This window comes from Anopheles arabiensis, chromosome 3 (genome assembly GCF_016920715.1).
Source record: "Anopheles arabiensis isolate DONGOLA chromosome 3, AaraD3, whole genome shotgun sequence".
Taxonomy (NCBI): Eukaryota; Metazoa; Arthropoda; class Insecta; order Diptera; family Culicidae; genus Anopheles; species Anopheles arabiensis.
The window spans coordinates 15,728,806-15,741,854 of record NC_053518.1 but is presented as its reverse complement, the minus strand read 5'-3'; the positions used below and the strand labels follow the sequence as shown (position 1 = coordinate 15,741,854).

Here is a 13,049-nt window from a genome sequence, read left to right as displayed (position 1 = left end):
TTTGGCATGTAGGTGTAAACAACGGTTCTAGAATTTATAAAATTTCATTATTTTTTCTCAAAAAAAAAGAAACTACACGGTTTTTGTATTGTTTATGTGATTTAAAATTACATTTGTTAATAATGTGCTAAAACACCTTGTAAAATTATCATGATTCCTACAAGAGTCAAAAATTGATGGCTTACAGACAAGAATAGGAGCGTTAGAGTCAAAATTGATGCGTACTGTCAAAAATTGATGTCTTAGAGGCAAAAATTGATACGCACTGTCAAAAAATGATGCCTTAGAGCCAAAATTAGGTGGCAACGATTGTAATAAGCATTGATAAATCTAACTTTACACAGGACAAGAACTGATGTTGTCTCTCGTATTTTACTGTTCATATTCTACGGCAATGACCACTACAGGATATTGTTTCTTAGTGTCACGTTGTAGCTTAATGCGCTTATCAGACTTGGCATTTGTTCTTCACCGTAGTTTTTACAGAAGTTTAAAAAGAAGGTTTAGTAAACCCAACAATGGTATTATTTTCTTTCTTTACTGTTCGACATGAAACAATAGATCACTAGGCAGATCTTTTGAAGACGGTTGTGTGACAACTACAGTTAGGTCGTATACCAACCATCCAAGAAAGTCGTTTTAAACGTTTTGAATGTTAGTGGGGCCGGTCTGGTGGTACTGTCGTCAACTCGTACGACTTTACAACATGCCTGTAATGGTTTCAAGGCCCAAATGGTCCATGCTCCCGTACGTCGGACTGACTATTGTGCTATGGGTAAATCAATAAGTCACTGAAAGCCAACCTTACTAGTGATACAGGCAGACCTTCATCGACAAAGGTTGTGTAGTGCCTAAGAAGAAGAAGATTTTTGGTGTTCATGCTCATCTAGCTCTATTATGTAGCCTCAAGATGGTTAATTACGAAGCCAGGATCCTTTGTATTATTTCTCTTTTTTTTTTAGTAATTTAGACTTATGGCAAACAAACAAAAATCCCTGCAATCATGTTCTATAATATTTAAAATTATCAAAACAAACAACTTCTTTCATATAAAACTTTCAATTTCCATATTTGTATCGCCCGTCCAATTGCTCACAACACAACACTATCTTTAATCTTCAATCGGCACAATGATTTTTTCCCTGAGTTGCACCGCAACATAGAGGCGCTCAACTCTTTAAATGTCCTATTTGACGCAGCTGCACTTGTGCTTTGGGGTGGAAAATTTCACATCAATTTTTTTCCTCACCTCCAACGGACTGTTCGGACCTGGGGGCCCATTATCAACGGAACCCAACCAATTGAGGTTGGCTTTTGTACGTACGAATAGATCGAATTTCAATCGTATGCATTGGGTGAATGATTGGGTAAAACAGGCTGGCATCTCCCGCTGATGGATTGGGTTGTGATTTTTCTGCTGAAACCATATCCCGATGCTTAAGTAGTAGTGGTGGGGTGGATACTGGCTATAATTTGTGCACTTGGTTGTAGGACCGTTTGTCGATTGATTAGATTTGTCTTTGCAGCTATTTTTTCATCTCACTACTACGGTGTCGCTTGGCTGGCGTAAATCTGGTTAGTGACAAAGTGAGTCAGGGCGGAGAGATAAAAGGAACAATAACAACGTGCATTATGCGCGCTCTCATAGTGCCAGTGGAGTTTGATTGATTTTTGATTGAAGGTTTTGAAGGCTCCGCCCGAAATTGAAGAACAATTGTGTGTCCCTTTCAACTTCGAAATATGATTGGTGAGGGTTGGGAAAAATCGGATGGGCCAGAAAATGGAGCAAAAGGTGACCGTATTTTATGAATTGAAATGGGGATTATTTTTTACTTACTTTAAAAAAATTGATAATATAGTTTTTGTTAATAAATTTTAACATCCTGTCCTTTTAAAAAAGTGTTTATCATTATTTTCCCATCTTCCAAGCCTGCTTATGAATAATTTAAATAATAACTCCCCTTTTTCCACCCTCGCAAAAACGATGTTTCCTTCTAACGTGTCATCTTTCCCATTTACAGGCATTTACTACACGATGGCGGTGGTTGGACCGGCTGCCGGCTATGTCATCGGAGGCCAGCTGCTGCTCTTCTACACCGATATGTTCGTCGTCGATGCTACCACGTAAGTTTCTCACCATTCCGGCGCTAAGCGTTTTTCTTTAAAGCGAGTAAAAATATTCATACGGATCGAAAGACTGATCTGCTTTTAATCTGCTTGTTTGCAAGCTCATCCATCATTATCGATATGCACATTCACATCCCGGTGTTCCCTCTTTCCCTAATAGTTCACAGCCACAAATGTGCTATGAATTTTCCCTTTTTCCCCCTGCAAGAAAAAAAACAACCACAAACATAGCACATGCTCAACGTGTTGCATCTAATATTAATAAATTCAAATTACGTGGAAAATTCATCCCTTGGATCGTACCGCATTTATCGTCCGTTTAGTGTGGTGATATGAGCATTTTTGGGTTGTTGTCTTGCACGTACGCGGTCCAAAAAAGATAGTTGGTGCAGGGTGCAAAACCCATTGTTTGGCCAGACATGTGCGACCTCTTTGGGGAAGGCATGACAGATTTATTAAAGCACCACCTAGTCTACACCTAACACCTTACCACAGACAAGGTAACATCTTGCAGTTGATCCGTATCGTCGCACGTTATTTTCCTCCCTGTCTGAGAAGACCATGGAGATTGTTCGGAGGCTTTATCGTCCGAAAAATTGCCAGGAATCTGTAACGCGCAACACGGCACATCGAAAAATGCAGTGTGATGCTAGTGCGTCGCAATAAAGCACGAACCCCGAATAGTGATGCTGGTGGTGCAGATGCGAAGAGACGAAGGGTAATATGCCGGCAGCGGAGCTCATTGGACTCATTACGGGCGTTGCATGGGGGGAAATGGTTCATTTCCTTCAGAAATCATAATGACTGGCGTCATCCTGCTCGTCGAACGTTAGTGAGCGAGTAGGGACGGAAAGAATGAAATTTGGGCCAGCGAATCGGCAGCTATACTACGTCTGACACGCTTTACGAATGTGGTGATAAAATGTGGCGAATAGAAAAATGCCGTTTTTTGCCTCTTAACAATTTAGGTCTTTAATGATGCACAAAATATAGCAAAATAAAATAAGATGTCAAGATCAGTGCATTGCTTTATGATAAAATCAACAATTTTACTCTAAAAAAATATACAAACATTCAAAACCTTTCTCTCACCTTCTTATATCTAAACTGCCAACGGGGGTATAAGCTAAGAAGAATCCCTCATCCTGTTGCTTCCTGTTCGTGTCATAGCACAGCACCAGTTGGCTCGAGGCAACGAAAAAAATCGACTGGCTGCCACATACACCAACCACGGGATGGAATGATCGATCTTCCACCAGGTTCCAGGTTCATGCCAGTGCATTGGCGTTTGCGAGTAAATTGTGTTACGGTCGACAACGCTGTTGCTGTTGTGCGGTGTATGTTGTTCCGGGAAAATATATCAACCTTCCACCACAAACTATATAGCCGTTGGTGGTGATGTTACAGGTGTGAGGCCCGCCCGAGTGTTCGTACAGCTCAGCTCTAGATACTTTTCTCGCAGCATTTCCATTATAAGCAATTCGTTATGCTGCGGAAAAGGTAATAAGCATTTTTGCATAGTCTGTTACTCTGTTTAGGGGCGATATACTGAGAGCATGCAGAAAGGACATGCAAAAAAACTAGCTAGGATTTTTTTATGTTCTACATATTGCAAATGTTTGCGCTGTTGCATTTTCTTTAAATATTGTACTACTTTTTATTATATATGTTGTTATTGTATTTTACAATTCTTTTAAAATATTATTTTATTCTTTTATTTACATTAATGCTCATCTTTAATTGTTTATTTCTAGATTTAAGCTTTGACATGTTTTATTATATTTAGTCCCTTTTATTTAGATTAAATATAATTTCTCATCTTTTTCAAAAGACGGAATTTTGATTTGGCTAACATGTGTTCGTATATTTTATTGAAATTTCTAGTTTGCTTGCATAGATTCAGTATATTGTTATGTTCAAAAAATGTTTGTAAGTGTGCGAATGTTTATTTTTATATAATGTTTACAAAACTTTATTTAATATTTTTTTAACTTTATTATTTTTTATTCGCTTTTTGATCATTATGAGTATAAATTGTATTATTATGTTTTATTATTGTTTCTTTAAATTTTTTATTATTCTTATTATTATTTTTATTATGTTTATTGTTATCATTATTATTATTTTTGTTATTATTATTATTATTATTATTTTTATTATTATTATTATTATTATTATTATTATTATTATTATTATTATTATTATTATTATTATTATTATTATTATTATTATTATTATTATTATTTTAATTATTATTATTATGATTATTATTATTGTTATTATTATTATTATTATTATTATTATTATTATTATTATTTTAATTATTATTATTATGATTATTATTATTGTTATTATTATTTTTATTAATATTATTTATAATAATTTTTTGATAACTCTTATAACATACTCTTTTATACCTTATTTACCTTACCTTATTTTTTGATAACTCTTATAACATACTCTTTGATACCTTATTTTAATATTATATTCTAATAATCGGTTTTTCATTTTTAAGTTATTGTATTCGACAAAACTTTGAAACGCAAAAAATTGAAAATTTGTAAAAAAATATTTTCAACGTTTTAATTCATCAATGAACTATTTTGTATGCCAAATCATGTTTGAAAGAGCTTAACTCAACTTTTTTATATTTACAGAGATTTTGTCTGCTTTAAATAATAAAAAACAACCAATCATATGATAAAAATGAATAAAAATGTAATTTACAATGCATTTGAAGGTAAAATAAATCCAAAATAGAATGCAGCATTGAAACTGCCTTTACTTTAACAAATATCGCATTTTAAAATCCGTTTTCCGAAACGTGTTGAATTGACGTGGCTAATTTTTAAATGAACTGTGTGTCTCTCCTGCCCATACGCCACAGCCAATGACACAATTCCACTGCAAATACATTTGTTAAACGGATTTTAATCGTTTTTCCGCGCGTTAGAAGATAAATTGCCTGGCTGCGATCGATTCTCCCCGCGAATGATTGATGATCACCTGTGGTCTTAATTAACGCTCGACACTTGAGAAATGAAAAAAAAAAATACACACACACACACACACACACACACACAAATGCATCCCCCTGATACTATATTGCAAAGGGGGCCCCTTACTCACTCCTCCGCATTACTCGGTCGAATGTTGCCAGTACGCTGCATTTTAAACGCTGCGTTTCGTGTGCACTTGCTGCAAGCTGAAACAATTGATCGATAAATGAACCCCAAAAAAGCAGGCAGCGCGGCCAACCCCACAGCAAACCAAAATCCCATTTGTAATCCATGGGAAAAGTTGATTTTAATGAATGGAAAACGTCACCGAAACCGCGCGCGAATGGGTTTGTTTCGCGCGTGAATGCACACTGCCGCGCGTGTGTGAGCAAGAGGAATGGATTGGGTAAAGGACAAAACCAGTCAGTTGATCCTAGCAGACACGGGGAAGCCATTTCTATGGCACCCTGCATAGAACAACAACACAGTCCCGCGTTTGTCCGTTTGTGCGCTGAGTGTGTGCATTTATCATTTTTTAATTGTCTTTTCTCCTGTGAGTTTTCCATTTTTTCGCCCTTTTTCAGTAGATGACGTACTGTTGGTAGATAGTTTGGGATGCCGGTGAGATTTGGTAAAAAGTCCCATACGGTCATTTTGTGCAGTAGAGAGAACAAAACTAAGCTTATAAACGAACGGGGCCCAGGGTCCAGCGACTCGGAACGGGCCGAACAACTCCCACTTACACACGCACACACACACACACACACACACACACACCCACACGGTTCCAATATTGCCATTTAGAACCGTGCTGAAGCATTGTCCTTGTGGCATCGTCCTTGTGTTGTGTCCGTGTTACGCGCGCTCGCTCCCGAACAATTGCAACGGTAACTACGATTGTAACCATCGTAACTGTGGGTGTGAAAAAAGAAACCCCTGACAACAACGTGACTACTAGGGAGAGAGAGAGACAGCTCTGGAATGTCCGGAACAATGTGTCCCTGGGTTGAAGGTGTAGTAGAACGCCACCATTGAGGATATCCGCCATTAAAATGGAGTTTTTATCCGTATCTGCACAACCTAACCGACGGAAAAACACGCACTTGTACCGATGCCTGCCCGCACCGTTAGTTTTTCTCACACCCAACCACCCCAACCTGCAGGATCACGTGGTGGATGTAGTACTATATTATTCTATTTATTAACCTTTTCCCTGTTATTTTTTGTGGCTTCCGCTGTAAATTTCTCTCGTACTAACTCCCTCTTCTTGCTCTCTCTTTCGGACAGGCTCGGTCTAACGCCCCACAGCAAGGTATGGGTGGGGGCCTGGTGGATTGGGTTCGTTTTCATGGCAGCGTTCTGTTTGCTGCTGGCCGTCCCGATCCTAGCCTATCCGCCCGCCCTGCCCGGCTCGGAGAAGCTGCAGAAAGTGTCGGAAGCTCACCGGGGCGGTGACGACGGGGACGGTGAGCGGAGCCAGGAAACGTTCACCAAGATCAAGCAGATTCCGCGGGCGCTGCTCGCGTTGCTACGCAATCCGACGTTTTTCTTCCTGAATCTGGCCGGGGCATCGGAGGGGCTGGTCATATCCGGGTTTGCCGTGTTTCTGCCGAAGCTGATCGAGAACCAGTTCAGCGTGACGGCGGTCTGGTCCGCGCTGCTGATGGGTAAGTGTGATCGGTTTGGAATGTCAATAGTATTTAGTAGGGAGGATTCATTTCTTATTGTACGTCGGAATGTATTTATGATTTATTACATTGAGGGGAGATATCTATTGAATCATTTGTAGTTTTGTGTTATGCGTGTTCTACCTGTTGGTTTATTAAGAGTAAAATTAGTCGTTTATTAAGTTAATCAAGCAAATATCATAATGTTAGATGATAACGTTACATACGAATGCTTGTTAATATTGAAGAAGCCTGTTGAATTGATGTAGCTTACAGGGTTATCCAAGCCAGTGTCGAATGTAAACGTTGTTATTCTCCGCGTGCAACATGTTAATCTGTACCTATCTGATATTTCATTTTCATCATCATAATTTTTAATTTCTTCAGCATGAAATTCAACACGCCTCAAGCTGGATTGAGTTTGGCAGTTCTTTTTGATGTGTTGAAAATCACATGTTAAAAGTGAAATTTCTTTTTGAAGCACATAAACTATTTGATAGCTGTTGAAAAACATCTTGGATGTGTTGAATAATTATGTGCACATTCGAAAGTGACTTGGAAAACCATGTAAGCTGGATTGAGTTTGACACAGTTCTTTGTGATGTGTAGAAAATCATGTGTAAAAACTGAAAATTCGCTATGAAGCAAATACACGCTGTTGAAAAATATCCTGGAGGCGGTGACTTATTATGTGCACATTCGAAAGTGGCTTGGAAAACTCTGTATTATTTTACCAGTATTTGTTTTCAAAATTGTAACCTTCAAATTGCTCATTTGAATTTCTTTTTCAATACAGAGTTTCTCATGAGAATTTGGCTTTTTTTGTTTTTGTAGAATTTATATTTGCTTTTATTAGATTTCTTGAGGACCTCTTACAATGTTTTGACTGAATATGACTCACTAACTTTATGTGTATTCTTCGAGCTTGTTAGAAGTAAAAGATTTTTAAATAATACCAAATAGTAACGTTCGACTTATACCATGTGACTCATTAAAATATAGTGTACATGTAAAAACACGATAAAATCGTCAGATTAATTCAGCAAATTTTGAAAGCTCCAATGATTTTTAGAAGAAGTACAAGATTCGTGTAATTGTGTGCAATATGAGGTGTGCTTTTACACTTTTTCAATTTTTATCATATATTAATAAATTAGTCTCACGAGTTTCTTCCATTCTTTTCAACCTTTTTAGGATCGTGGACCACTTGGCTTTGAAAATACATTTGCCGCGGCCCTTATCCATTGAGGACCTTTTTTTTAAATTAGTTCAATGTTTTTGATATGTTTATATCTTATTCTAGACAGCCTATTGAAAATTTAATCTTGATTGTGAGGAAAAAAATGTACGAAATGTAAAGTAATAAGCTTTTCTTTTTCAAAAATAAATTATTTCGCGGACCACGTCTATTGACGCCACTGTCCAAAAGTGGTCCACAGACCACAGGTTAGAGACCACTGATCTAGAGTCCTTACTTAACATTACCTAGCATTCGCTGATTCACAATTTTTTTATGAAGTTGGGAGTTAATTTTTGTTTGAAATACATTCATATTAGGGTCGTTTAACTCGTTGAACTTAATTTCTATTTATTTACTTTACTTATTGAGCGCTGACTTTTGTTTATTCACATTCGACCAACTGGTCCTTGTTCTGATACAATCCAAAATTTCATCTTATCTGCATTAATCTTCATAAATTCATCTCTTGTACTGTTTCCTGATATTGCAGTGTAGTAATAGTTTTTTTGTAACTCTAAACTGACATAAAGTTCAATAGGGATAACTGAAAATGGTGGTCATTGTACGTTTACACCTCTTTTGCTTTGGATTTCAACACAAGTTCGTACGATAGAACGATCTTCCAAAAAATTATTTTCACGTAAGATCTATTTCAATATGCTGTGAATGATTTGACTACATAGAAAGAAGAAATTCCACTGCACTAAACAGCGTTATAAATTAAGCAGATTTTAATGATACGTTGACTATGTCGAGCTGTTTGTTGCTGAAACTAGAAGCTGTTGGGGATTTAGGGACTTCTTCATCGAAACCTAATATCCAATAATTGTCTTAGTCCAATCTAACTCGCTCTATCTCTTTTTGCTTCCAATTTTCCAGGCATCATTACCGTACCCGCAGGCGGTGGTGGAACGTTCCTGGGCGGCTATCTGGTGAAAAAGCTACACCTCTCCTGCTCGGGCATCATCAAATTCTGTCTCTTTGCGACGATTTTCGCCGCCCTATTTACCGTATGCTTTTTCCTCTCCTGTCCAAACCTCACGTTTGCCGGCGTTACCGCTCCCTACTTTCCGCACGAAAACCTCGACACCCCGTACGCCCGCTCGACGGAACCGCGCGATCTCTACTATCTGCCGAAAAATCTAGACAACGCGTGCAACGACCGCTGTGCCTGCAGCCGACGGAACTACGAACCGATCTGTGGAGCGGACGGCATCATGTACTACTCCCCGTGCCATGCCGGGTGCAGCGAGGAGATCAATCTCGAGAACGCCAAAGTGTACCGGGACTGCACGTGCATCAACGCGACGTTCCACGGCGAGCAGAGTGCGCTGTACGGTGGCGGCAGCTACGATGCCGTCAACACGATGTGCCAATCGCGGTGCGACCATCTGTGGATCTTTGTGATGCTTTGCTTTTTGGTGATGTTTTTCACCTTCCTGGCGACGATGCCGGCCCTGTCGGCGACGCTCCGGTGCGTGCACGACGATCAGCGCTCGTTCGCGCTGGGGATACAGTGGATTAAGGTGCGCGTGCTTGGTACCATCCCTGCGCCGATGATCTTTGGCCGGCTGATCGACGAAACGTGCATCTTGTGGCAGGAGTCGAGCTGTGATGATCACGGCGCGTGTTTGGTTTACGATAACGCGTTCATGAGCAAGTAAGCAGTGTGTGTGTGCGCGGTGTCGCGCCAGCCGTGTTATCAGCCCATTGCTAAGCAAACTTTCTTCTCTCTATTTTCTACGCAGATACATGCTACTGCTGGCACTGATCGGTAAGGCGTGCTCGATACTGTTCTTCTTCGGCGCCTGGTTCTACTACATCCCGCCCAAAACGATCACCAACGGCGATACGGCGACGCATCAAAAGCAGACGGACAACACGACAAGCCAACAGAAGGTGCCATCGAACGGGCATATTAATCCTGCCGCGATGGAAAAGTATTGAGCGCGTAATCAAACGATGACCGACCAGATATGCTCAATCTCAACATGCAGCTTTTTTGTGCAACACCATTGCTCTAAAGTCATACAACAAACAGTACTCTTAAGTGTCATAATAGTCGTGTTTGTTTGTACGTTTTCCCGCGCATTCCCATTAATTGATATTTAAGGCAAATGGTTCTCACATTCACACACACAAAATATCATGTAAAATTAACATTAATAATCATATAGCGTAGAGCGCGCTTCGTGCAGCGGTTTAAAGTAAGTTCCAGTCAGTTAGAAAAGGTGTAGCAGTTTAGTAGCCGGCTCGGTGGGATCGATTCCAGAATCGTTGATGTTGTTTCACAGTCGTAGCGTAGTAGCTTTTCCTTTTGTTGTGTTCTCTTTCTCTGTATCGTCCAATGATTCTCAGGATTGTGACTGAAGCTGTATTAAGAGCCGTTGCCGCTCAGTTTTTTTTTGTATTTAGTCATTTTGTCTTCGATATGTCATAACCCTGCACTGATAATGACCAGTTTTATAGGAATAATGGATATGTATGTACTGCCAAAAAACCAAACTTGTAGACTCTATATAGTGTGTAAGAGGTCATTTGAATAAACTGAAACCCTTGAACTAGGAAATTGGTTGAAATGTTGTATAAATGTACAATGTTGAATCGATGACTTTCCGATGGTATTTTAATATTTTGTGGACGGTAGGTTATTGAAAGCTAATTCGAAATTGTATTTGGAAACAGTAATCCGAAACGACAGTTCTAGAATCTCAACGTTTATGCCAAAACAAAAGAAACACGTGCGATAGCCTTTTTACCAAACCGATTTACCGAATTTGAATACTTATAGCTTTTGCTAGCGTACAATAGATGGCGCTTTGTGTGTATGATAAAGGTGCGCATACACGAGACTGTATCGCTGGAACTATTCCTGCCAGAATAGTCGAGATTTTTTTTATTTTATCTGAAGTCGTTTTATTTATTTAAGTTTATTTGTTCAATACAAATTTTATGTAGCCACAAATTAGAAGTCACGTTTCCTTGTTACTGTAACATTTTGCGACGAGTTCACATAGCAAACCTCATAACAAATAATCACTTCTTGATTTTAAAGCACTTTTATGAGCAAATACGTTAATAGTTTTTAAAATTTATTTGAATTTTTGAGCTTGAACGTGTTTGAACATAAACGAAATTTGAACATTTTTTAGGAATCCTATAAGGACAGCCCAAGCACTGCTCGGGTAGAACTTTGAAGGGGTTAAAGTTCTTTTCCCCCAAGCTGATGAGTTGAGGCGGTAGAGAAATTGATATTATTATTATTTATCTATATATTCATAAATACATATTTGAATGGTCGTTCATTCAAACTACGAGGCCAGCAGTGAAATCAGAGACTACATCATGTGGGAAATCAGGTGTCTTCTTGGTAGGGATGCTGTAGCCAAGGAACGAGCATTCTGGAGAATACTTATTGACGAGGACATGTATCTACGACGTGCTCAACTGTGAGTTGGACAGCAAAGAAATAGAGAGCAAAGAATAAGAGAGAGAAAGAGAGAGAGATAGAGAGAGAGAGAGAGAGAGAGAGAGAGAGAGAGAGCTAATGAAAGGGAAATCCAGAGAGAAATACAGACGTAGAAACTATTATAAATTTAATGAAAATTTGTGTAAACGAAGTAGCTGTGTGATCGAAGTAGAGTTTAATATATGTAGGAACGATCGATTCATTTAGTTAGTCTCAAATCATCCATTGACGAGAACGGTCGCATAAAAGAGAAACTTGTTAAATAAAAAAAACTTCCAAGGTATTTCTAAGAACAGAGTTCCTTTAATTTGTTTATTCGGTCATAAATGAAAGTGTATTCAGTAACATAAAACACAGGCCACCAAATCATCATAAGCGACACATGCAAATACAGTATAACCAACCTGGTTGAGTCTTTTCTAGTTGGGTAGTTCACTAGTTGGCACGTTAATAATTGAGTTGTTTACGAGGTAGCTATGGCTGAAAGAAACAATCCGCTACACGCGAAAACGCTACTGTGCTCGATCCCGTACGATAGCGCATGCGTATAATGACAAATTTTGTGCGTTTTGCGTAAACAAATTTTATGCCATACTATTGCTCTCTAACGTTCTTTATTTTTATTTCGAATTATATGTTAACAATAATAGCATAAAGCTCTGTTTTATTCCTTTCTTTTCCTAAACGAACATTTAACGAAAAACAAAATTGCTCATTTAACAATCATCTGTTCTAATTTCCAACCTTTTAACTTCCAACTGTACCTTTGAAACACACAAACCTGCAAACTAGACTAGCAGCCGATGGAAAGCAGACTGTCACCCCGTATAAACGCTGCTTTACATTTGTTACAGGGGAACGCGCGCGTTCCGTCAACCGTATCGGTGTGTGCGTGCCTTCAGCTTTCTATGCTGAAAGAAATTGACCACACAGCGTGCAGAGCTTGTGTGTACGTGTACGTCAGGATCGCTGTCAAAAATCGGGTTTCCTCTGCGACGGTCGGACGTGTCTGTGCGCTCCCGTGTTGAGAGCAAAGTGAAAATTTTCTACGAAATCATCAAAAATGTACTTAATTTACGTTACGTAACTTGTGTGTAAGTGTGTTGTCGTATTGAAATGGCGAAAATATTGCAATCTAATCGATCAAAAGTGGCAAATATTGAGGTGAAACAGTTCTGCTATTTCGGAGCTGCTGCAGACCAACCAAAGCAGGAAAGATGTGTCGCCATGAGTGTGTGAATGTTTTGTTTAGCGAATGCTGGTGAAATGTCTGTGTGTGTGTGTGTCTCCTTTTTTCCGTCGAATATGATTTCTTATGCTGCGTTTTAAGATAACTGACGATATTGGTGCAATGTTGTGAGAAAATCTATTTTTTTCTCCGTTTTTGGCCAACTGCACAGTGCATAGAAGAGAAGAAATGCAACAGCAATGCAAGTGATGTTCATCAATAATTTACTGCTTTCTAAAATTGAACGAAAGCTGGAAGGTTTTTGTTCAGAAATTAAAATTGTAGAAAAAAAATACGAGAAATAATACAAATTCTGCTC

The 13,049-nt window shown here is 38.7% G+C and overlaps 2 protein-coding genes across 7 annotated transcripts in view; both read left to right on the top strand.

The window, feature by feature from the left end:
• LOC120903680 (solute carrier organic anion transporter family member 4A1) overlaps positions 1 to 10,615 on the top strand; it is a 49,197-nt gene extending 38,582 nt beyond the window's left edge. Inside the window, exons 5-8 of the mRNA XM_040313246.1 lie at positions 2,022 to 2,124; positions 6,414 to 6,793; positions 8,913 to 9,693; positions 9,782 to 10,615. Of these exons, the coding sequence (XP_040169180.1) occupies positions 2,022 to 2,124; positions 6,414 to 6,793; positions 8,913 to 9,693; positions 9,782 to 9,980 (1,463 nt within the window). The 3' untranslated portion in view covers positions 9,981 to 10,615. The remainder of the gene's footprint in view (positions 1 to 2,021; positions 2,125 to 6,413; positions 6,794 to 8,912; positions 9,694 to 9,781) is intronic.
• Positions 10,616 to 12,433: 1,818 nt separating this feature from the next.
• LOC120900174 (solute carrier organic anion transporter family member 4A1) overlaps positions 12,434 to 13,049 on the top strand; it is a 58,419-nt gene continuing 57,803 nt past the window's right edge. For 3 of the 6 annotated variants that reach the window (XM_040306835.1, XM_040306830.1, XM_040306831.1), the window contains exon 1: positions 12,434 to 12,596. The gene's annotated coding sequence lies outside the window, so the exon portion shown is untranslated. Of the gene's footprint in view, positions 12,734 to 13,049 lie in introns of all 6 variants that reach the window. The other 3 variants (XM_040306833.1, XM_040306832.1, XM_040306834.1) reach the window with 3 other exon arrangements.